General features: G+C 41.5%; 1 protein-coding gene across 1 annotated transcript; it reads right to left on the minus strand.

Annotated features, from left to right (window-relative positions):
• Positions 1 to 1,765: 1,765 nt before the first annotated feature.
• LOC100495868 (major histocompatibility complex class I-related gene protein) lies at positions 1,766 to 6,441 on the minus strand. Its single transcript, XM_031890985.1, has 3 exons — positions 6,402 to 6,441; positions 4,462 to 4,743; positions 1,766 to 2,232 (listed from the first exon to the last, which is right to left on the minus strand). Exons 1-3 carry the CDS (start codon positions 6,439 to 6,441, stop codon positions 1,862 to 1,864), a joined length of 693 nt encoding a protein of 230 aa, XP_031746845.1. The 3' UTR covers positions 1,766 to 1,861.
• Between the last annotated feature and the right edge of the window lie 18,214 nt (positions 6,442 to 24,655).

The raw sequence follows: 24,655 nt of genomic DNA on the forward strand, positions 1-24,655 counted from the left end.
CAAGTTATGCGCTTCCTAGCAGACGAACTTTCCTTACCTCAAGTTTTAAACCCAATCACATGCTTGCTGGGCCTCGTAGACTCCCTACTACCAAAGACAGCCTCGAGATCACTTATGAGAGCTCTGCTATTCTATGCTAAGAAAACTGTGGCCCTACACTGGATGGGTCCCCAACCTCCTACTTTGAATAAATGGATAAAATTGATTAACTCTCAACTTGAACTCTACAGGTTAACATACCTAGCCAGAGGATGCCCACTAAAGTTCGAGAAGATTTGGAACCCATGGCTGGAGTCTCCAGCAACAACGGTCTAAAGCACCACAATACGCTCTCCATTCCCTACTTCCCCTCCTCTCCTCCCTCCTTCTCTCTATCATTTCTCTTGTTTATAAAAAAATTCAATAAAAGTTGACTATTAAAAAAAAAACATGGATTAATACAATACAATAATTCCTAATATACAGTATAGTAAGAAATAATACAACAAACAGTATATTATAGTACAGTGCTGTCCAACTTCTACGGTTCCGAGGGCCGGAATTTCTCTAGCATACATGGTGGAGGGCCACTAATGGAAGCCAGTTTTGACCACTCCCCTTTTTGAAACCACACCCACTTCAAACCACACCTATTTTATCACAATGGTGGTAGCACAGCAAAATCCCAAATGCTTGGTCCTTACTGTGGGGATATCAACCATCATTCATATGTGAAAGTATTATGTCATATTAAGATATACCCTTAAATTCCATATGCCTCCTGCTCCCCTGTGGATAGCAGAGCAACCCCCAGTACATCATTACACACTTTAGGGACCATTTAATGGCTATTTCCAACTGCTAACAAACTCCCACAACAAACCCCTGCCAGGTTCACCTCCCACAAGCAGCATAGGGCAAGCAGAGTATGGCACACACAGGCAGCACTCTGCCTGTCCTATGCTGTCTGTGTGTGCCATACTCTGCCTGTCCTACACTGCTTCTTTGTGCCATACTCTGCCTGCCCTACCCTTCCTGTGTGTGCCATACTCTGCCTGCCCTATGCTGGCTGTATGTGCCATACTCTGCCTACAGTACCTATGTCTGAGGTGTGAAGAAGTGAACAATGGGAGTGATTACAGTCTGAGCCTGAGGTGTGAACACTGCAGGGGGTGAACAATGCAGGTATTAAAAGGTGTGAACAACACAGGGGATTACATTTTTAAACAATACAGAGGGATTACAGCCTGAATCTGAGGTGAGAACCATGCAGGGGGGCCAGTTAATCTCAGTACTGATACCATTTAATGCTTACTCAAAGGTAAGCCATCAAAGCAGCCAGACAGGTGGGGGGCCACACAGAGGGGGGTCGCGGGCCGCATGCGGCCCGCGGGCCGCCAGTTGGACAGCACTGTTATAGTATAAATCTTGAATTTATTCTATTTTTCATTTCTCACTGTATGGTTTTGAGTTTTTTTTTAAATATTTCTCCTGGTTAATGCTCCAACTACTGACTGAAGGCTGACTGATGCCACCTGTCCAATCACAGGGCAGCTCAGCACCACCAGTAATGATGGAGGCATCTCAAGGAAAACCCCTAGCGTAATCTGCCTGCGCGCCACCCACCACTCTGCAACTGTCCTTCTGCCTCTCCATTCCCCACTCTTGGCAACTCCCCTCAGACTCTTTATTGCAACATCTCTCCCATGGGTGGGCCACCCCGACTGGGCACCCTAGGCAACCTGGCCAGATGCCTTGCCTCCTCCCACCCCACTCTGCTCCTATGTGCACAATGACATTTTTGGAGGGGAACACAATATATCAAGGCAGTAGGGGGCAAGAGATTTAGGAGTAGGGGAAGGCAGAAGAGGTTTCAGGGTTCTCACTGTGGGCTGTGCCAATAGGCAAAGCAGACACTAACTTGCATTAGAACTGTAGAGTCCTGTTTATAAAAACTAAACAAGAGTACAAAAAACTCACCAAATTTTACAACCAGTGGCTTCTCCAAACTGCTGTGATCTATATGGCAGGAGTAAGTGGCGCCCCCCTCTGGTGTTACCCCCACACTGACTCTGATCTGATAGGTGCCATCAGGGTTTGGCAGGATCTGTGCTGCCTCCTCTGAGTGAATCTCATCTCTCCCATTCTTTATCCACTTCACTTCCACATCTCGGGGGTAGAACCCATACACCCGGCAGTGCAGTTTGGTGCCGCTCTCTGACTCTGAGTTGGAAACCTTCACATTGGGGGGAACTGGCAGGAAGAGAAAAGACACAAGCAATTGAAAGAAAATGGAAAAGAAGCTGAAACATCAGAGGTGTAACTTAGCTGCAAATAACGATGTTTTTTATCCCTATAAAACACATTTTCCAAATTCCCAGCAGTCTTGCGTGCTAACAGAAATATATACTGTACCTCAGGCCTAGGGTCCAATGATAGTGATCATAATCACTCAGTGCTGCCTAGCAAATTGCCCCCCCAGTGATTTCCTTGTCCGTTAAAAACAATTACCTTCTGATCATCACTTGGTTGTTGTCACTTTGTTAAACACTTTGCATAATAATTTCTTTAATTACTGGGCAAATTACAGTCACATTCAATATGTTTCTGATAAAAAGGAGACAGAATACTTTCCTTTATATATTCTGCAATTTAATAGTAATGCAATATTATATATTATTGTAGTTTTCCCCTTCCTATCCTATCATGGTTTCTGTTCCATTTGTAGAATGATCATGTATGTCTGTTTAAACCAAACAAACATATATATATATATGTATATGTAACCCCTACTTGGCTGTGAAAACAGGTAACACCAGCTAGATTGGCTTTAGAACATGGGGTACATAGGACTCTACATGCCAGATGGGCTTTTGTTATGTGGAAATATCTTTGGGGTGTAGTGCAACTACAGCTTACTTAGGCTGCGTGCAAAGTAATGGAAAGAATGGGCGCCAGAAGGTTCTTTATGGTAAAACAGAACTTAACTTGTTTATTGTCTAAGACAAATGATCCACAGGGTTAGTACAATAATCAGAGGAGTTATAGGATAATAGCCCAGAAGGTAGAAAGATATGGTGTCCACCAGTTCGTCCCACCTTAGCTGAGCTTGGGCAAGGTACAAGCCACCAACCAGCACGGCCTCCCTGTGGAATGTAGCCTGGCCCAGTATCTGTATCCTCAGGGTGTCCCTTAGCAGCCAAGGATCCCTCACAGCCAACTATGGATCAGGGATAGGAACTGACCTGATACCTGCGTCTTAACTGTGTCCTGCTCTAAGGAACAGTGCCTGTAGGGAAGAGTACTTCCAGCTAATCTCTCCTGGTTGGAGCCGAAACTGCTCTTTCTAACTAATCTCACTATCTAACTTTCCTAGAAAGAGCTCTTATAAACTATCCTGATACTTACTATTCCTCATTCACGGGTCCCTGACCCTGACTTCACTAGAGCTGGATGCAGCCTCTAGGGTAAAAGGCTTTACTGGGGCCCTGTTGATTCCAGGCTCAGTGGAACTTCCACCTGGGTCAGCAGATGCAGCCAAAGAGGCAGCCCCACCAAGTGTGAGAATGCTGTATAATAAGTCCAACTAGCTGAAATCAACATTGTTTCAAGGGCTATTGAAAATTATCAGCAGAAAATTATTTTGTAGTCACAACATTTTTTTTCAGTACAAAAAACATCCTCACAAGGATCATTTTGCGATTACAAAAATAATCCCAATAATGCAAGCATACATATGAAGGTACAAAACACAATTTGTCTAACAAAATTAATATTTTATAATCCATTTGCACTGTTATTGAAAAAAATGGCATATGACTCCAATAGTGCCAGCCTGGAAAATGCACCCTAATATAAAAAGAAGAATTTGCACAAAATGCATTCTGTGATTTCAAAAATATTTTTTTCATAACAAAGTAAATTATTACAGACAAATTTAATTTTGACTTTTGAATACTTTATTTTTTTTTCGTGCGCAGAATTTATATTTATAAAATTCACATGAACAAAGTTATTTTTGTTACTAAAGAATTTATTTTGTTTTGAAAAAATGTACTTTGCAACTACAAAATGTTTTGTGTTCACAGAATGCCTTTTATAAGGCACAAATTATTTTTGTGATTGTTGCATGGAATTTTTAGTTCTCAAAGGCAATGTCAACAAAAGTATATAATGCATGAATTTTATATTTAAAAAATATATTTGGTGTTCTGAATGCTTTTCTACACATATTTGAATATTGATTGCCCTAACAATTCCCTTAAGACCTATTATTATAATATTTTATAAGCATAAGTATATGGCCCTCCAGCAGAATGCCACTGATCCAAATTTGCATGCACTTAACTTTAGAGGCAAATTATATTTCAAGTGCACTTTAGAAGCTACACTAAAAAATGCTACATAAATTACAGTATTAAAGCACCATCATAGAAGGTACACTTCTTCTAAAAATGGTCAAGCACTACTCTGTGATCTCACCTTTCCGCTCCAAGTCAGTGGATATATAAGGGAGATACAGCTTCAGGTGCTCAATGCAGTCATTCTCCATGTACAGCTTAGTATTAGTTGAATCGTAATGTTTATTCCATAGTTGAGCCACAATCTCAGCCTCCTGTGTTACAGGCACATAAGTGACATTCTCCTTATCGAATATTAAAAGCGCCTTCCCATCAAAGGCAATCTCCTGGTATCCACCTATGGTGCCATCATCATGCAGCTCACAGGCAAGCCTACTCTGGTAGATATGGGTATCTCTATCACCTGCAATCCAAAATGTACACAGATATATCAGTCATGGTCCAAGTTCATGCATCCCATACTTTAATAGACATCTTTTAAAGATTTAAAAAAAAAAAAAAAAAACTTTAATTGCAGCTATTGGCTCCATCATCCATTCATTTATAATACGCTGAAAAACGCCAATGCCGCTCTGCATTCAATAAATAAAATGAATAAATAAATGAGAAAATAAATGTTATGATCCATTTTAGTTAGGCATAAACCCTAACTGGAGCATTGCTTTATAGCAAAAAAGAAAAAATCTTACCCGCACACCTTGGCTCTCCAAACAGTGAAGCTTGGTGCACAAACACTGGAGGGATCGGCTCCCTCCCAAATAGTCTGAAAAAGAGCCGGCACTGGCACCCCAAAGCAATTATAAGCAGGGCAAGCCCTTGCAAGTTTATTGCACATGTAACACCTGTTTGGCAGATGGGTTAGGGGTTAATCCAGGCTTGTATTTAGTAGAGCATGTGTTACATGCGATCCCCTATTCCCAGGATGGGCCTCCCCTAAGTGGGAGATGACCTATAGGAGCTATTTTGACGATGAGGATGTTGTTGAACTACAACTCCCTGATGCTCTATGGTGTAGAGGTAGTAATTAGGATGCCAGAAGGTTCTTTGCTGAATAACTGTAGAACGTTTATTGTCACAGACAAGGTTGAAGCAGGGTTATACTCACAATGGTTGAGGTAGATAACATACATTTAGTGGCAGTTGTTATAGGCAGAAGCAGAGTAACACCACAAGGGAAGCAGATGTGGAACAAGCAAAACTCCTTAGAATGATCACCCTTTACTGGACCGGATCCCTACAGCCAGTGGATCAGGGGAAGATACTGCCTGATACCTGTGTCTGAACTGCGGTCCCTACAGCAAGGCAAACAGAGCCTGGGTATGCTGAACCCTTAACTTTCTCCTATGTTGGAGCCAATACTGCTCTTGCTAGATAGCCCTAACTATATCACACTATCTAAAGTGTGCTATGACAGGATCTATCCTACCACTTACTTCACCTCATTCATGGGGCCCTGTCCCCGACTTTCACTAGAGCACCAAAGGGCTACTCTAGGGCAGGTGGCTTTACTGGGGCCAATTCTGATCCCAGGCTCAATGGAGTTGTTACCTGAGAGTCAGAAGGCAGCCAAAGAGGAAGCCACCCCTCCTTGCTAGACACTTTATCAGTCTGCAAGGGGAGTGATCATCCTAACTAAACCAATAAGGCATAAGGTATAGTGAACTAGATACATGGGACTTTGCCCAGCAACAGTAATAGGAAAGAGGCAGTAGGGAATTAAAGCCATAGGGACTCTAATACCTATGGGTCCCTACACACACATGCAATGTTTCGGAGCCATAAGCATGCTTGACAAAGGGGCATTTGGCTCCGAAACGTTGCACGTTTGAAATAAACTTGCAAGGGCTTGACCTGCTTATAATTTCTATTGAGTGCCAGTGCCGGCTCTTTTTCATAATATGTAAGTCCTGTTTACAAAATAATATAAAAACTAGTAGGAAGGTGTAAAAGAAATTAGGTAAAAGGCCACCATGGGGTTAAATGCAAGAAAAAAATGTTATCAATAGGGGAAATGTTATCAATAGGGGAAGAAACTTAAAAGCTGCTTTTCAGGGAAAATACCTCGGCTAAAGAGGATTTTTTCCTCAAAAACCCTGCACATGGTCCTTGACTCACACAAGGTTTCCTTTATGATTACTTGAGCCAAATATCTTCCTCTAAGCAGTGTTTATATTATGGGGACACCCTTCTATATCCAAGAAGAATGAATATGTTACAGTAGATTTTACACCTACTTTTTGTGTTATTATAAAATCCTATTAGAAATTTCAGCTTGTGTCTTTGACTCATTTCATATTCCTGAACATATTGAGTTTGCTTTTCTATGTGTTTAGAAAGTTCCCTCAGGGATGGAATCGAAGTTTCAGCCTGACGTATGTCACTGTTGTACCTCCCATACTGCACGCCATCCACATACATAATAATAGAATACTGAGGAACCCCAGTGGTCGGTGCTGATACAATAGTGATATGATACAGCAGAGTGTGACTTCCTAGGAGAACAAACATAAATGGTAACAATTAAAAAGGTTTATTTTTTATGAAGAGAATAGTATATAACTGAGAATGGGACAAACAATAGATTATACAAATATAGACCAGCACTTTGAGGCTGATTTACGAATGCAGGTGCTAAATTGCATGAGTGTAGTTGCCAGTAGCAACCAATCAGCTAATGGTTTTGAAAAGTCTACTACAAGATGGAAAATGAAAGCAGAGACCTGACTTCCACTCCTGCAATTATAGCACCTACTGTATGTTTCTAAATCAGCCTTGTTGTGTATTGACTGTTAATGTAAGATCACTAGATGGCGCTGTTACATGTACAGCTGATATGTGACATCCTGTTTTGCTGGTTATCTTCCCCTTAGCATCTCCCTGTCTATCCTTTCCTTCCTCCCAACTTGTTGGCATTCCAGCCATGTTTTTGTTCTAAGTAAAACTTGTTCTGCTATCAGCTGCTTTGAACCTCTTTTAGTTAATACAGAGTCCAGAATATAACAAGCCCCTTTTGTCATTGGTTGAAAGGGAAAGTTGAATGAGAAGCAAAGGCTGGAATGTATAATATATATATATATACCATTCCTGTCCCATATTACCACCTGTTCACACCAAATCCCTTAGAATTTTAGTTGAACCTCCCCCCAGCATGCAATTGCTAGAGCTAGAAGTACACCCCTTAGTGGTCATTCTTAAAGCACTTGCATCTTGGGGCTGACTGTGCTCTGAACCTATTGTTGGATTGGAATTCTTGTATTTCTGAATGTAGAGCCAAACTGTCCCACCATGATGTATTCATGGGAAGGATGAAGGTCTCTGTGATCCACCTGCAGAACCTGCAGAGGTTCAGGCTGCCATGTCTTTGGGTCTTAACCTCATCAAATATCTCTTAGGAGCGCCATGAAGCACACTATAAGGAAGAAGAAAGCAGTGGGGAAAAGAAAGAAGTAAGGTATAGGAAATATTAGTAGGGTTTATGGCCAGCCTTATCTCCTTATGTTCCCTCTCCATCACAGTATCAGACAGACAAAACACAGGTCAAGACTGCATCCAGCAAGCCTTGTCACATTTTTGTCATTGACCATCCTCTAAGAACTGTTTTTAACAAATGGGAAAAAAGGCAATAGCAAAAAGAGTAGGAGATGTTCCATAGCCAGAACCTTCACCAACTAGCTTCAAATGTATATGTTTGTTAGTATGCACTAAAAAACTGTATTTGTTCATGGCATTCTTTAGTAAACATACAGTAATGTTATTGTAGTGGAAGCTTATAGGTCTTATGGTGGCCAGGTTTACCTATGTGTAACCCTTTCTTGGCTGTAACCAAGCCAACAGCATGGCTAGATAGGCCTAGAGCATGGGGTACATGCGACTCAATCCTTCAGGATGGGCCTTCGCTATGTGGAAGTAACCAAACGGAGCTATGGTGTAGTGCAACTATAACTCACTGTAGCTGTGTGCAGTGCAGAATAACAAATGGGCGCCAGAAGGTTCTTGCAGTTGAACAATAAAATCGGTTTATTGCCAAAGACAATCAATAGGAGAAATACTCACATACAGCAGTTAGAATAGAAATGCTCTAAGGATAGCACAGAGAGGATGCCCACCCTCCGGAACAGTCAGCTTGGATACCAAACCCCTCAGGTTGAATACCTTTAGCCCTTAAGGCCCCACAGCAACTCTGGATCAGGGTTCACACACTCCCTGCCTCCTATGGCTAAACCGTGGCCCTACGCTAAGGCAACAGTGCCTGTCTGGAAGGGAGTCCCACAGCTACTTTCCTCTGAGCCAAACTGCTCTAGCTTCCTTCCCTCACTATCACCTAGAAAGTGCTCAACACAACTTGCTGTCTAACTGGTCCTCATTCACGGGGTCCCTGTCCCCGACTTCTCTAGAGTAAATGCATACTCTAGGGTATGAGGCTTTACTGGGGCCCTGTTGATCCCAGGCTCAGTGGAACTCCCACCTGGGTCAGCAGATGCAGCCTAAGAGGAAGCCACACCCTCCTGCTAAACACTATATGAGTTTGCAAGAGGTGTGGTCAACTCATCTAACCAATAAGCATAAAACAAGCTCTAAGCTGATTTGCCCAGTAACAGCACAGACATAATGAAGTGGTAGGGCTTACAGCCATAGGGACTTGTTAACCCTATGGGTCCCTGCATTTGACAGAAATTGGCAGTTCACCTTGACCTCGAATGGGGTCAGAAAATAGTGGACCTGTGAGTGGGGATGTTGGCACCCAAGCTGGCATTTCCTCCACATCTCACACCAGGAACTAAATCAAGTGCTCTCACTGCACTAAAGATCAGTTGGCCAAAGGCCAGATTTGATCTCTCAATCCCAAAAGAGAGAGAAGCCGGTGCTTACAGAATCATTCATCACTTCTCATTTCTGTATGGGAACTTGATGAATGAGGGAATAGAACCTTGGAGTGGTCCAAGTAATCAATATGTCACCCTCTTCACCACCGTTAGTCAACTTGTTGCCTTGTTGACTCATTAAAACTTAACATTTCTTAAAAGGCCAAGCAATCCCTGGTGTACAAAATAAACCAGCTGACTCTGTCTTGCTTGGAGTTCAAAATATTCTGGAGGTTAGGCAATGTTAAGATACCTGTGGGAATGGGTAAATGTCAAATAATCCATATGCAGATTATTAGCCGATTCAGACACATTAGTCATGTTCTGTTGGATTGTGGGATTTTCAACTGGGCTAGAATAGAAGGCACCTAGCATGTGATGAATTATGGTGTTAAAGGGGACTTGTCACCCTAAGAAATAATTACAAATTGTTTTCTATTGTGTTTGTCAAGCAAAATAAACTTCACCTACACTGTAGAAATTAATTTCTTCATCGTAGGAATCACACAATTACAGCAAGCAGGCAGGCACCATTTTGTGGACACTGTTATTAAGCAAACTTTGTATCATGCCAAAATCTTGTTTATGTGATAGAATGGGGGGGGGTCTGATACCCATGCCCATGCACTGGCTACACAATTGGTGAGTGGTGAGCAACATCTAATAAGTTCTGCATTGAAAGTGAAAGTAATTGTCTGCCTAAGACATAGAGGCGGGGCAGGCAATATATGATTGGCAGCTGGGATTTTTAAATTCCTTTATAATGGGTATGGGTGTGTTAATAAAAATAACTGTTTAATTGAAAAGGATTTTTTTTATACAGCTTTTTTTGCCTGGGTGACAAGTCCTCTTTAATGTTATCATGTAGTTCTCAAGAGTTGTGGCCTTTCTCTATCCAATTCTCTATGGTTTGGTGTCATTCCTTTGGGGGTAACAAGTTTTAATAGGGCTATGCTTTTTATATAGATATCTTTCAGTAATATATAGGTCTTTGATAGACATATTTTGGAGGTTCAAACAAGATATCTTAAACCTTTTTGAATTCAATATCACCTAATAAAGGTCTTGCTCCTTTAGAAATCCGGTATATACTGTATTGTGTAAAGGAGATTTTGTACTTCACACATTATCTGACTCACAAAATCTTGCCATGCAACAGTAGGAGGTATTGTGGGATGCAACCAAATCTGATGCTATATACCAGGGGTGGCCGATACGTCGATTGCGGTCCACCAGTCAATCCCCGTAGATTTCTGGTGGACCACGATGAAGCCGGGGATGCAGAAGTGCTGTGTGAATGCGTACACTGTGTCATGTACACATTCACGCCGCACTTCCGCATCCCCCAGTCATCAGTCCAACGCCAATGAGAAAAGTCTGGCCACCCCTGCTCTATACTGTAATGCAAAATCTGATCAGATTAAGTTGGATGGTTTATATTTTTTATGCATCTAAACCAGATAGGAGAAGTGTTTAAATGTAAAAAATTGTATTTTAGATTTAGTCTATGAAGATTTTCATTCATCCAGGTCATGGTATATCTAGTATAAATAAATTTAAAGCAACTGGACTTGTTTGGTAATCATTGAAGACGTTTCACTACTCATCCGAGCAGCTTCTTCAGTTCAACTGACTGGTATGGGAAGTCCTCAGCATATGTACTTTTCCACTAATCCAATCACAATGGCGCACTGTAACTCTTCAGAGAGGTGACATCTGAAACTCACAGAGGTGTGAATGCTGGGGAGTTACTGTGATAGGATTACCAAAGTATCATGCAACTCTTCAAACAGGTGTTACTTTTTGGAGTCGCATGAATGGATGTGTGAAGAGTTCTGAAACTGCCGGGGTACAGATGTTAGAACAGCATTGTATGTAGCAGACAGATGGTGTCGAAGTCCCCCGCCTCTGTTAAGGGATGGTTTCTCCACTTTGACATGAATGGCCTCTTTTACACCTCTTTCAAACCAGTGGTCTTCTTTGTCCAAAATTTGGACGTTGCTGTTTTCAAAGGAGTGTCCCTTGTCTTTTAGGTGCAGAAATACAGTCCTGGCCTGTAGTGTTCGCCCTCCTATGCTGAGCCATTCGCTTGGAGAGCAGTTGCTTTGTCTCCCCAATGTAAAGGTCTGTGCACTCCTCGCTACACTGGACTGCGTATACAACATTGCTTTGTTTTTCCTTTGCTGTTGCATCCTTTGGGTGTACAAGTTTTTGTCTCAGTGTGTTGCTAGGTTTGAAAAACACAGGGATGTGGTGTTTGTTGAAAATTCTCCTGAGTTTCTCCGACACTCCTGCTACATATGGGATGACTATATTGCGCCTTCTCTCTGCCTCAGGACGGTTATTCCTTTTGGTGTTCCTTTTGGGCTTAGTTGCTCTTGTTTTGACAAAGGCCCAGTCTGGGTAGCCACAAGCTTTCAGTGCTCCTCTGAGAATTTTACATTCCTTGTCCTTGGACTCTGTATCGGTTGTCACACTTTCCGCCCTGTGGTGTAGAGTTCTAATGACACCCAGTTTGTGTTCCAGCGGAGGGTGGGAATCGAACAACAGATATTGATCCATGTGAGTGGGTTTCCTGTATACTTCTGTTTTCAAGATACCCCCCTCTTGAATGGATATCAAACAGTCCAAAAAAGCAAGTTTGTTCTCATGGACATCCTCCCTTGTGAACTTGATATTGTTGTCCACTGAGTTAATGTATTCTGAAAAGGCCGCCACTTCGTTGGATCTGATTTTAACCCACGTGTCATCTACATACCTGAACCAGTGACTTGATGTAAATCCCTTGAATGTAATTATGACCTTCCTTTCCACATCCTCCATATACAAGTTGGCTACAATGGGAGAAACTGGTGAACCCATTGCACAGCCATGTTTCTGCCTGTATAATTGGTCCTTGTATCTAAAGTATGTGGTGTTAAGGCACAAATCTAACAATAAACATACTTGGTTGGGACTGAGTTTCGTTCTGCTGCCGAGGGTGTTATTCATGCAACTCCAAAAAGTAACACCTGCTTTGAAGAGTTGCATGATACTTTGGTAATCCTTTCAAAGTAACTCCACAGCATTCACACCTCTGTGAGTTGCAGGTGTCACCTCTCTGAAGAGTTACAAAGTGCCATTGTGATTGGATTAGTGGAAGAGTACATATGCTGAGGACTTCCCATACCAGTCAGTTGATCTGAAGAAGCTGCTCGGATCCAGTTGCTTTAAATTTATTTATACTAGATATTTTAGACTTAGATTTTATCTTATCCAATGCAAAAGCAGCATTCAGTGCTCCCTTCCTACAGTTATGTTTTCAAAAAATGAGGTAGAATGTTACCCGTTGAGGTAATGGGTCTGGGGGCTCATGCCCCAGACCTTCAGCTTAGGGAGCCAATATAGGGAATCGAAAAGACAGGCAGGCACTCTGGAATTCAAATAATAGTCTTAAAGTAGCATCAGTATGGTTTATTTTAACTTACACATAATGCTATAAAGCCTTACGCGTTTCGTACCTAAGAGGGTACTTAGTCATAGGCTGAATAACAATCCACAAACTTAAAAATCTAAAGAAAAAATAGCCAATTGTATTTCAAAGAGGTTGACTAATCACAATGTACATATAATTAAAGTTAAGTACATGACAATTGTGGTTATTTACAAAGAAGAGCACATGTGTTAAAGTACATGGGTTTTTTTGAAATGTGGTATCCACCATTATGCACAGTATATTCTAAAAGAAAATGATATCTAATATTAGGCACAGTGATTCTTTAAAAATCATTGTCAGAAGAAAATTCAGACTTAGTGACAGGATTAAAAGGGGATGGAGGGGACTTTTTGGTGTCTGTAGGGAGGGCAAACGGTATGTGGGTAAAATCTACTTTGCTTTTGTAGAAGTCCTGGGGCGTACAGTTTGTAGAAATGTGAATGATTCCGTTTGTGAGGGATAAATGGAAGTTGAATATAAAATTAAGTTTTATGGGTTGGATTTGTTATTATTTATGCTGCAGCAATCTACCAAGACCTAGGACAGAAGAGCAAGAGCACGAGAGCACAAAAAATAGCAGAGCACAAGTTCAGTTAGTGCAGTTCTGCCCAATCCTTACTGCTGCCTGTCTGCCAGCAGGTAATAAGGAACTGTTGCAACCTGTTTTTGCTTGCACTTCTTAATATTATATAAGGTTGGAGGCAAGTAGGGGGAGGTGCCATCCAAATATATTTAAAATTCCCTTAATTAACCACTGACATTTAGACCCAGATTGCGGAACTGCCTGCTATTTATCTCCTCCTGGATGAACCAACGCCACCTCAAACTAAACCTACATAAATCTGAGCTCATCATCTGTCCACCTATAACCGGTGTTTCTTCTTTTTTCAGATTACTACTAATAGCATGACCATTACCCTGTTAATTTCGCACACTGTTGTGTCTATAAATACCACTGCCACAACCTGCCACACTAATCCATGTCCATCTATCCAATTTGGACTATTAAAGCGTCCTACCAACTGTTCTACCAGACTGCCACCTCTCTTTCTTTGCAATAAATTATAAACTCTTCTGTATGGCAATAAGTAGGGTCCTATGGGGGCACCACTGCAAAGGTCTTGTACTGTTGGAGTGGGCACTTGCTGAGTAAGTACTACCTCAGGTACTACCCTACCTGCCTTATGTAAATCTTTATGGAAACTTGCAAGACACACATTCTGTTATTCTGACATTTTGGATTATTTAATTAGTATATTTAGACTGCACAAAACTGGGGCAGGGGCTGATGGGAATGTGATAGGGGCCTTAGACTGTAAGCTCACTGGGGCAGGGGCTGATGGGAATGTGATAGGGGCCTTAGATTGTAAGCTCCACTGGGGCAGGGACTGATGGGAATGGGATAGGGACCTTAGATTGTAAGCTCACTGGGGCAGGGGCTGATGGGAATGTGATAGGGACCTTAGATTGTAAGCTCACTGGGGCAGGGACTGATGGGAATGTGATAGGGACCTTAGATTGTAAGCTCACTGGGGCAGGGACTGATGGGAATGGGATAGGTACCTTAGATTGTAAGCTCACTGGGGCAGGGACTGATGGGAATGTGATAGGGGCCTTAGATTGTAAGCTCACTGGGGCAGGGGCTGATGGGAATGTGATAGGGACCTTAGATTGTAAGCTCACTGGGGCAGGGACTGATGGGAATGTGATAGGGACCTTAGATTGTAAGCTCCACTGGGGCAGGGACTGATGGGAATGTGATAGGGACCTTAGATTGTAAACTGCACTGGGGCAGGGACTGATGGGAATGTGATAGGGGCCTTAGATTGTAAGCTCCACTGGGGCAGGGACTGATGGGAATGTGATAGGGACCTTAGATTGTAAGCTCACTGGGGCAGGGACTGATGGGAATGTGATAGGGACCTTAGATTGTAAGCTCACTGGGGCAGGGACTGATGGGAATGTGATAGGGACCTTAGATTGTAAGCTCACTGGGGCAGGGACTGATGGGAATGTGATAGGGACCTTAGATTGTAAGCTCACTGGGGCAGGGACTGATGGGAATGTGATAGGGACCTTAGATTGTAAGCTCACTGGGGCAGGGACTGATGGGAATGTGATAGGGACCTTAGATTGTAAACTGCACTGGGGCAGGGACTGATGGGAATGTGATAGGGGCCTTAGATTGTAAGCTCACTGGGGCAGGGACTGATGGGAATGTGATAGGGACCTTAGATTGTAAGCTCACTGGGGCAGGGGCTGATGGGAATGTGATAGGGACCTTAGATTGTAAGCTCACTGGGGCAGGGGCTGATGGGAATGTGATAGGGACCTTAGATTGTAAGCTCCACTGGGGCAGGGACTGATGGGAATGTGATAGGGATTTTAGATTGAATTTTCCACTGGGGCAGGGACTGATGGGAATGGGATAGGGACCTTAGATTGTAAGCTCACTGGGGCAGGGACTAATGTGTAAACTCTGTTAGTGCTGTGTTATATCATTGCTATATAGATACATTCATTTGTTTATTTGTGCTGCTTACAGAAGAAATCAGTTTCCCCTTTTACACCTGAAATTCCTTGCTTTTGTCAATTTTGCAGGCAGCAGCAAGCAAACAAAAAAACAACAGAGCAGAAGTAAATGTGACACTAAGAGACAGATATAAGCTCTAATCATACATTTTGGTAAAGCCCCTAAATATATGTTATATAAATAGGCAGATATGAAGGAAAGGGATAAGATAGAATGAGAGGAGAAAGAGACAACACCACAAGTATAACAATTAGAAAAACTGTTAATAAAGCAATTTTAGTATTTATTATACATATATAGTTACAGAAATATCAGATAGCAAAATAGATTTATATACCACAAGTTAAAATGAGAGCACCTTTGCAATTACTGGCATTAACTACCAGGAATAGGCATAACGTTGCTTTGGCAAAAAAATGGGTATTAGCAGTGTAACCCGGCTACTTTCTAACCAATAAAAAAAGGATTGAAAATGTCAAAAAAATGTAATTGAAAAAATGATTTCCCCTTTATCTAAACTAAAGCATAAACCCATAAATATATATGCTGTATGCACAGGTGTGGAATGTTAATAATAATAATAATAATAATATTGTACTAACAAGACTGCAGCTTTAGCTTCTGGCTACAGGCCAGCACATTGTTCGTGTGGAGTTGGCTGCAGGAGGAGATTTTGTTAACTTCATAAAGCCAAAGTGATACCTTTGTTGCCGGTGGAAAGGCATTTCGGAGCGATTAGTCACAAGTGGTAGCAGGGAACTATCATGGACAACTAAACCGCTCTGTAGCCTCAATCTGCCAGCTCTGTGTTTATTTTATGGATAAACATGACATGAGTAACGTCGGATCCTGACCCGCCCTTCTCCCAACCAACACCCTCCTTTTTACCTGTTTACTTACCATCCCCAATAAACATGGACACCAATTCTTGGGATAAAATGGCCGCAGAACATTTATTAATAACAATCAAAGTTTTAATTCAAAACATAACATAAATAGCAAATGTGAAACAAAACATCTCAAACATAACACAAATGTTTGTATAACAAACAAACCAACTTTTAAAGAACCATACACTGTAACAATCCAATAACTGCGCAGAGCAACTGGCGCCGCCAGCTGCCCTTCTAGCCCGGAAACCAACTACCCAACAAACTCACCTCCTGATCCACTTTCTTACCCCTGAGGTTCCAAGCATGCCAGCCCCAATTAACTATAAAACTCCCCTCCTAACCCAACCATTGTTTTCCCCAACTCAATCACCCCGCCAACGACACTCCGCTGCCTCCACCTCTATAGGGAGGGAGGGTGGGCATTTTACTATGCTAAAATGGATTGAGAAGCGGGAACGGTTATACCCCACTATGAATCCACCAATCCCCTGCAACTGGGATTGGCTATGTCTCTGTCATGCCCCTGCTTCCCTACGTTTTACTACAGGTCATTGGGCTACTTTCTGATCTCACTGTACATTTGCTACTAATAGGCTTAAATGTATTAATAGGTTGAAATCCTTTTTCCATAGAAATATGATCATTTTATTAAAACCATGGAACTTTCGTTGCCCAGCATCCCCAGCAGGTACAGGCTACACCCTTTGCTTATTATTAACTTACTGCCATATGATAGCAGTAAGAACTATAAGGCAGAAAGCAGAATGGAAAGGCAGAGAATTATAGTTCTACTCACCACAATGTGCCGCTGATACAGCAAGAGTAATCACCAGGCACACAGCCAGAGCCATCCCCCCGGCTCCTTTATAAAGCACAGATATGTATATACAGTGGGAACATGTTACCGGCAGCTCTCCTGTCTATGTGGGTTATGAGCAGCTGAACAAGTTTGATTCTGTACATGAATGTGCAGGTATACAATAAAAAATATAGGTTACGCCTAGTTATTAATGAAAAGAAAGGGAGGTGTCTTTATGGAAAAGATATAATTCTGGTTTTTGCATTGCTGGGCGAGTAAAAGAAAACTGATAGAAGAGATACCTATTAAGTGAATCATTTTGTTAAAGAGACAGTGTACATCTTTCTGCTCTTTTAAAACAAAGTTTTCTTTTGCTGTTCCACACACTCCTCTCCCTCTGTAAGTGGTGGTTGAAATGGAGTTAATAAACTCTGTATGTTCCTACTGAACAACAGCAGGCAGCTCTCCTGTCTATGTGGGTTATGGGCTACTGACCCAGTTTGGTACTTTACATTGATGTGCAGGTGTAAATGCTTTACCCAATAAGGAAATACATTACATGGCAGGCATGGTTATTAATTAAAAGAAGGAAGCTTTCTTTATGCATAATAAATTAGTTTCTGGGTGTGTAACAGAAAGTGACCGGAGATAAAGAGGAAACATTATTAAAGGGTAAGTGTACATCATTATAAACTTTACTGAACATGAACAATAAATACATATTAAAATGCATTATATCTACTCTTTTAATTGACAAATAATGCATATTTTGTTAATGGTACTTTCTCTACTTGGAATAGGGTTCTTGGTGGGGTCTTAAAGGGTTAATTTGTTAATTAATTACTATGCAGCCTAATTAAAGCGGCAGGTGAGATTCAATACCATACACATCAAGGCCATACACCTGAATTTATGTATATTCAGCCACTTATACCCTTAAATGGATTAAGTTAAATTCACCATTGTTGGGGAAAGCCCTAGGGGTACTTGTGCCAAGCGATGTTGCAGCAGAACAGGGCAACAAGGTATTGTTCTGTATCAAAAGAGGTTTTGCCTTGTGTTAAATTAAATTGCAAATTTGAAAAAGGGTTCCTTTTACATTTTCAGCAGTTTAATAAATTTTAGTTACACTCTACAGTAATCAAGACTTTCCCAAAAACTGCAATCTTTATCCTTTTCAAAAGAAGCTGCACCTCTTGCTCTCCATTACGTATAGGTACTTCTGTAGTTAAGCTGGCTTAGTGAAGAAGGTGAGAATGGACTTTTCTGCTGAGCTATGGAAGGGAAGTGTCCTCTGCTGGCTTTATAATATCCTTCTCTAGTAAAGGGAAAAATATCACAGGGAAAATATGTTTAGGGAGATGCAGAGGTTAAGACAGGGGTGGTATGTGTCCCTGGTGCTTACTCAGTGGCATTACAATAAAGGGGTCAGACTTCTAGACTATAATTGATTCCTACTAGAGATTTTTATATTCGGTTTTTGTTGAATATGTCTATAGAAAGGAAGTAGAATTACGTTCTGCAGAAGCTGCAAGACCAGTCAAGGGGGCACATTTACTAATCCACGAATCCGAATCCCGAATGGGAAAAAATCGGGTTGGAAACGAAAATTTTGCGACTTTTTTGTAACGATCAGTATTTTGCGACTTTTTCGCCGCCGTCGCGACTTTTTCGTATATTTTCCACAACTTTTTCGTCGGCACTACGACTTTATCGTATTTAGCGTGACTTTTTTGCCGCCGTCGCGTTTTTTTCGTATTGAGCAATTGTAAGCGCCGGAAAAACCAATCCGATTTTTTCGCGACGGCGCCAAAAAAGTCTCGCTAAATACGATAAAGTCATAGCGGCAATGAAAAAGTCACGGAAAATATACGAAAAAGTCGCGACGGCGACGAAAAAGTCGCAAAATACCGATCGTTACGAAAAAAACGCATTTGGATGTATTCGGTCCGTTCATGGATTAGTAAATGTGCCCCGAGGTGTTTAGCTATATTAATAGTGAGACAGTTCTTGAGAAGTCCCAGTAAGGAATCTGAGATTGGAAGCATTCTGGTAGAACTATAAGTGAGTGGCCCATGTCAGGGTTCCAAGTGACAGGTACATGTTGGGAGCTTTGGGAGCTTCCATGATCCAAAAAAAGGTAAGGGAAAGTAAGAAGCATGCCTACCTGGAGCCAATTTAGGGACATTACTTTAAATATACTGTGCTAGTCTGCCCATTAGCCTGTGCTTATTTAGTCAACCAAAGGGCCCCAGTGTCTTCAGTTGATAGTTCTGTACTGTCATTAGACTTACTGTAATCTTTTTGTTATATTGATTGCTGTTATTGCTATACTTGTGTGTTAGTATTTTTATTCCTAGGTGGTTCCTGAAGTTTGTTCCTTAGCAGTCTATTAGATAGTAGCACTGCATATTTAGGTACCAGGTTTATCAGTTTCTACCATGTAAGAAACCTCGGCATACTCTGCATTGGAAGATAGTGTTGGAAGAAGGTTTCACAGGCAAATAAAATAGATACAGATCAAATAAAATAATAAATATCAGTTGTATGATTGGGAAATGTATTTATTCTGCCAGCAATGTAACTGCTCTCCCAGCCCTTCCCACAGCCAATGTGTACTTCATTTTACTGAACCTTCTTCTATTGTACTTGTTATCTTCCTATTTTGATATCTAGAAGCCCATTGGCAAATTGGGACAGTCCTTATGCAAATCCCTTGGCATCTCCTCTGCTTTTCACCCTCAGTTGAACAGAGCTGCTGAACGAGTAAAACAAGCTCTCTGCCATGCTTCTCTTTGCCAGGATGACTGGTCGGCATAGGCGGAGGGTGACTTTTTTGTTTGGGGAGGCTAAAGATGGCCCATACACAGACTGACCTACAGCTAATGTGACACTTAGTGGATTCACTGCCGGTGTAAAAAATTAACCTCCCAACTACCTCTTGCCGTTCCCACTGACTCCCAGGGATACTGTGCAAAAGTGCGGGTGGGGGTGCTTTTTTTAACCCTAAAATGTTTAGGATGTAAAAGCATTCATACGCACACTTCTGTTAGGGGTTCTCTATACATTTGTGTTCAGTTAGCTTCAAGGGGTAGTTCACCTTTAAATTAATATGATGTAGACACTGATATTCTGAGACAATTTGCAAATTGGTCCTCTTTTATTTTTAATAGTTTTTCGATTATTTAGCTTTTTGTTCAGCAGCTCTCCATTTGGTATTTCAGCAGCTATCTGGTTGCTAGGGTCTTATTTACCAGGTAGTGGTTTAAACAAGAGATGGGAATATGAATAGTTAAGGGGCTGCATGGAAAAATAAAACTGTAGCTTCACAGAGCAATACTTTTTGGTCAGTGACCCTCATTTGAAAGCTGGAAAGAGGCAGAAGAGAAAGGCAAATTATTCAAAAACTTAACTAGGAATTAGACTAGGAAATTAACTAGGAAGACCAATTTCAAAGTTGCTAGGAATAGGCCATTCTATAACATACTACAAGTTAACTTAAAAGTGAACCTCCCCTTTAGATGTGTTTAAGTTAGGTTTAGAGAGAGAAAGCAGCAGGTACTGACATCCCAGGCATGTTATATACAGTGAGACACAGTCTTTATATACAAAACCAGCACATTATATGCCATGAGGAGCAGTGGGTACTGAGGGCAGATATTCAGGCCCTGGCACTATAACACTGGCACTGATACACAACATTGGCCCCACTGTAACTTACTATAAATGAACAAAACAATGACAAAAGTAAAAGAAAAATAGAAGGAGCAAAAAACCTTAACAAATATATAAAAGCACAATGAGCTTTGTCAGGGGGAAAAGTTAACCCTCCATCTGTTAGGGTAGGGGATAGGGATATTATAGATGTCAAGTGACAAAAAACAATTATATTTCAGCTAGTGGGTCAGTCTTTAGAACATATACAGTATAGTACCAGTGTTTAGTACCTGCGGGATGAAAACTGCAGCAAAAGTTCAAAGTTGGTTCTTGGATAAAGTTTACAGCCTGCAGATTCTTCTTTTTTTTAGTCTTCAATTTTGCACTGCTTCCAGTTTGCAAAATCTCCCGATCCCTGTCTGCATCTGCGCCTTGATTGGTCAATTTTACTGTCTGTCAAAAAAGCTGTGCTCTGATTGGAGAATCCATAAGAAGAAAGATCCAATCAGAGCACAGCTGATTTCTGCAGAACCGGAGAACATTTGCAGGGCAGTGCAGAAAGGAACCCTGGTTTTAAGGTGCCAAAGCTGGTTTGGGGAGGCTTAGCCACCCCAAGCCTTATGGAAAATCCGCCTATGCTGGTCGGATCATCTCCCATAGGGGAAATAGGCTCATAACAATGCCTGTCATGCCCCTACTGGGAGATCACCTTTCCTGAGTGTCTATGGTCAACATCCCCAAGCCTTTCCCTGGGTCTTTGTACATTGTACAGCGCAGCGGAAAATGTTGGCGCTTTATAAATAAATGTTAATGTAATGTAATGTCTTCCTCCTTTCTGATGTTCCCAGGACTTTCTGATGTTCCCAGGACTTCCTGATGTTCCAGCCACCGATGATCACGAGGCCCACATGTCTGCCATCTGGACAGTGTCGAACTGGGGTATCTGATACCCACTGGTCTGCCTCCTCAGGGGCCCGGACCTCGCTCACCTTTCCTGTGTGATGATGGCCAACATCCCCAAACCTTTCCCCAGGACTTCCCTCCTTTCTGATGTACCAGATGCCAATGATCATGTGGCCCACATGTCTACTATCTACAAATTATCAATCCAGTGGCTGTCCGACTTCAACTTCCTCCTGAAATGCGCTTCCCTTATGTTTCATGTGCCTCTTATTAAGCCTGCAATCTGTTTCTCCTCTAGGCAACCTCCTCCCGCTCCTGTAAGAATATGAGGTTGAGAAAATTCTGCACATAAGATTTTCCAGAGGTTCATTACAGTTTCTCATCAAGTGGAAAGGGTTTGGCCCTGAGGAGTGGTCCTGGGGTAAAGCATTCAATTGTTCATTCTCCTCAATTAATACAGAAGTTTTTCAAACAGTTTCCAAAGAAACCTGGTCATGGTGGTCCAGTGGCCCCCTGGGGGAGGGGTACTGACAGAAGCACTCCAGTTAGGAACATTCTGTTTGCATTGAGATTAAAGATGGTGGTGCTGAGCAGGGTTGAGCAGGTCCTGACAAATAGATATCTAGTTTCTCAGCAAATTTCACATGCTTTACACCAGGGGTGCCCAAAAGGTAGAATGCAGGGGGGGGGACATCCCGCCACTTCTTTTTTCCCCCCAGCATACTGGAGCTTTTGAGTGCGGCTGCTCAAGCCATCCCAGTATAGAAGATTGTTCCCACCGGGACCCTGTATATATTTGTTCCCATGTTATATATGTTTCTGTGTGCAGACTACAAAGTGGCCCATGGAGAAGGGAAGTAAAAACTACTCCAATCCTTTCCCATTAAACTTGGCACTTGAATGTTATGTGGGCATTAAATGTGAATATGGCACTGCATTTATATATTGCTGTGTGTATTTGTTAAACATCGATTGATACTTTTTCTTGCTTATTGCACCAAATGAGAGACGTTGCACTGTGGTAGATCTCATGACGGAGGCCAGACAGCAAGAGTAGATCACTGGGTGACAAAGTCTGGGCACCCCTGCTTTAAAGAAAGTGGTGGGGTTTAGGGATGAGCAAATTTTTTCAGCAGGCATGGATTCGCAGTGAATTTCTGCATTTTGCCGTTGGTGAATTGTTTTGCGAAACATCCATGAAAAAGTAGCGGGTGTGGCAAAAATAGATGCGGTCGCATAAAATTGGGCTCAGCCATTTCAATATGGGTGCAGCCGCGTCAAAATAGGCTGCGACAAACACGTTTTGCAAATTTTTCTTTCCTTTATAGGGTCTTTTTCTTTCTCAGTCTCAGTATTTTCTTCTTTGTTTTTCTCCCTATTCTCTGTATTTTCTACTTCCTCTCTACTCTCATCACTATTTTATATTCCCTCTCTACTCTCATCACTATTTTATATTCCCTCTCTACTCTCATCACTATTATCTTTTCCCTCTCTACTCTCATCACTATTATCTATTCCCTCTCTACTCTCATCACTATTATCTTTTCCCTCTCTACTCTCATCACTATTATCTATTCCCTCTCTACTCTCATCACTATTATCTATTCCCTCTCTACTCTCATCACTATTATCTATTCCCTCTCTACTCTCATCACTATTATCTATTCCCTCTCTACTCTCATCACTATTATCTATTCCCTCTCTACTCTCATCACTATTATCTATTCCCTCTCTACTCTCATCACTATTATCTTTTCCCTCTCTACTCTCATCACTATTATCTATTCCCTCTCTACTCTCATCACTATTATCTTTTCCCTCTCTACTCTCATCACTATTATCTATTCCCTCTCTACTCTCATCACTATTATCTATTCCCTCTCTACTCTCATCACTATTATCTATTCCCTCTCTACTCTCATCACTTTTATCTATTCCCTCTCTACTCTCATCACTATTATCTATTCCCTCTCTACTCTCATCACTATTATCTTTTCCCTCTCTACTCTCATCACTATTATCTATTCCCTCTCTACTCTCATCACTATTATCTATTCCCTCTCTACTCTCATCACTATTATATATTCCCTCTCTACTCTCATCACTATTATCTATTCCCTCTCTACTCTCATCACTTTTATCTATTCCCTCTCTACTCTCATCACTATTATCTATTCCCTCTCTACTCTCATCACTATTATCTATTCCCTCTCTACTCTCATCACTATTATATATTCCCTCTCTACTCTCATCACTTTTTTTAGCATCTATTTTCCCAATGATCTCACCATTTCTGTTTTTTCTACTTTTTCAACAATTGTAATTTTTCTACAGTAGTGATGAGCGAATCTGTTCCATTTCGCTTCGCCGAAAAATTCGCGAATCATTCAAAAGATCCGCGAAACGGCGAAAAATTCGCGAAATGGTGAAAATGTCGTGCGACAAAAAAAATTGTCGCCCGCGACTATTCTTTTGTCGCCCGCAGCTATTATTTTGTCGCGAGGCTATTGTTTCGTCGCCCGCGGCTATTATTTTGTCGCCCGGCTATTATTTCGTCGCACGGCTATTCTTTTGTCACCCGCGGCTATTATTTTGTCGCACGGCTATTCTTTTGTCACCCGCGGCTATTATTTCGTCGCACGGCTATTCTTTTGTCACCCGCGGCTATTATTTTGTCGTGCGACTATTCTTTTGACGCCCGCGGCAATTATTTCATTGTGCAACTATTCTTTTGACGCCCGTGACTATTCTTTTTTGACGCCGGCGACAATTTTTGGTCGTGCGCGAATCCATGCCTGGCGAAACATTTCGCCCATCACTATTCAACAGCTTTCTCACTGTATTTTGTGTTATTTTGACTATTTATACTACTGAGTGTTTCTTTCCTTCTGCACTTTTCTCCATGCTCTCTGAGTATTCTTTATATTCTCCATCCTGGGTGCTTGATTTATCCTCATCCTGAGTTTTCTTACTGTTTCTTACTGTTCTTTTACATACCTGTTCTTACTTGTAATACGGAAGATTCTAAGGAAGCAGCTCATACATCCACTGCGCTTCTTCTTCTTTACCCACTGGGGGGTTTATAAAAAGTGCACAGATTCTCAGCAAATCTGATTTGTTCCTACTTGTTTTTATGTATATACATATGATAATCATGGTGCACCTTACTGTACATTATAAAAGCGCAAGACTT

The sequence above is a fragment of the Xenopus tropicalis genome, chromosome 8 (assembly GCF_000004195.4).
Source record: "Xenopus tropicalis strain Nigerian chromosome 8, UCB_Xtro_10.0, whole genome shotgun sequence".
In the NCBI taxonomy this organism is placed as follows: Eukaryota; Metazoa; Chordata; class Amphibia; order Anura; family Pipidae; genus Xenopus; species Xenopus tropicalis.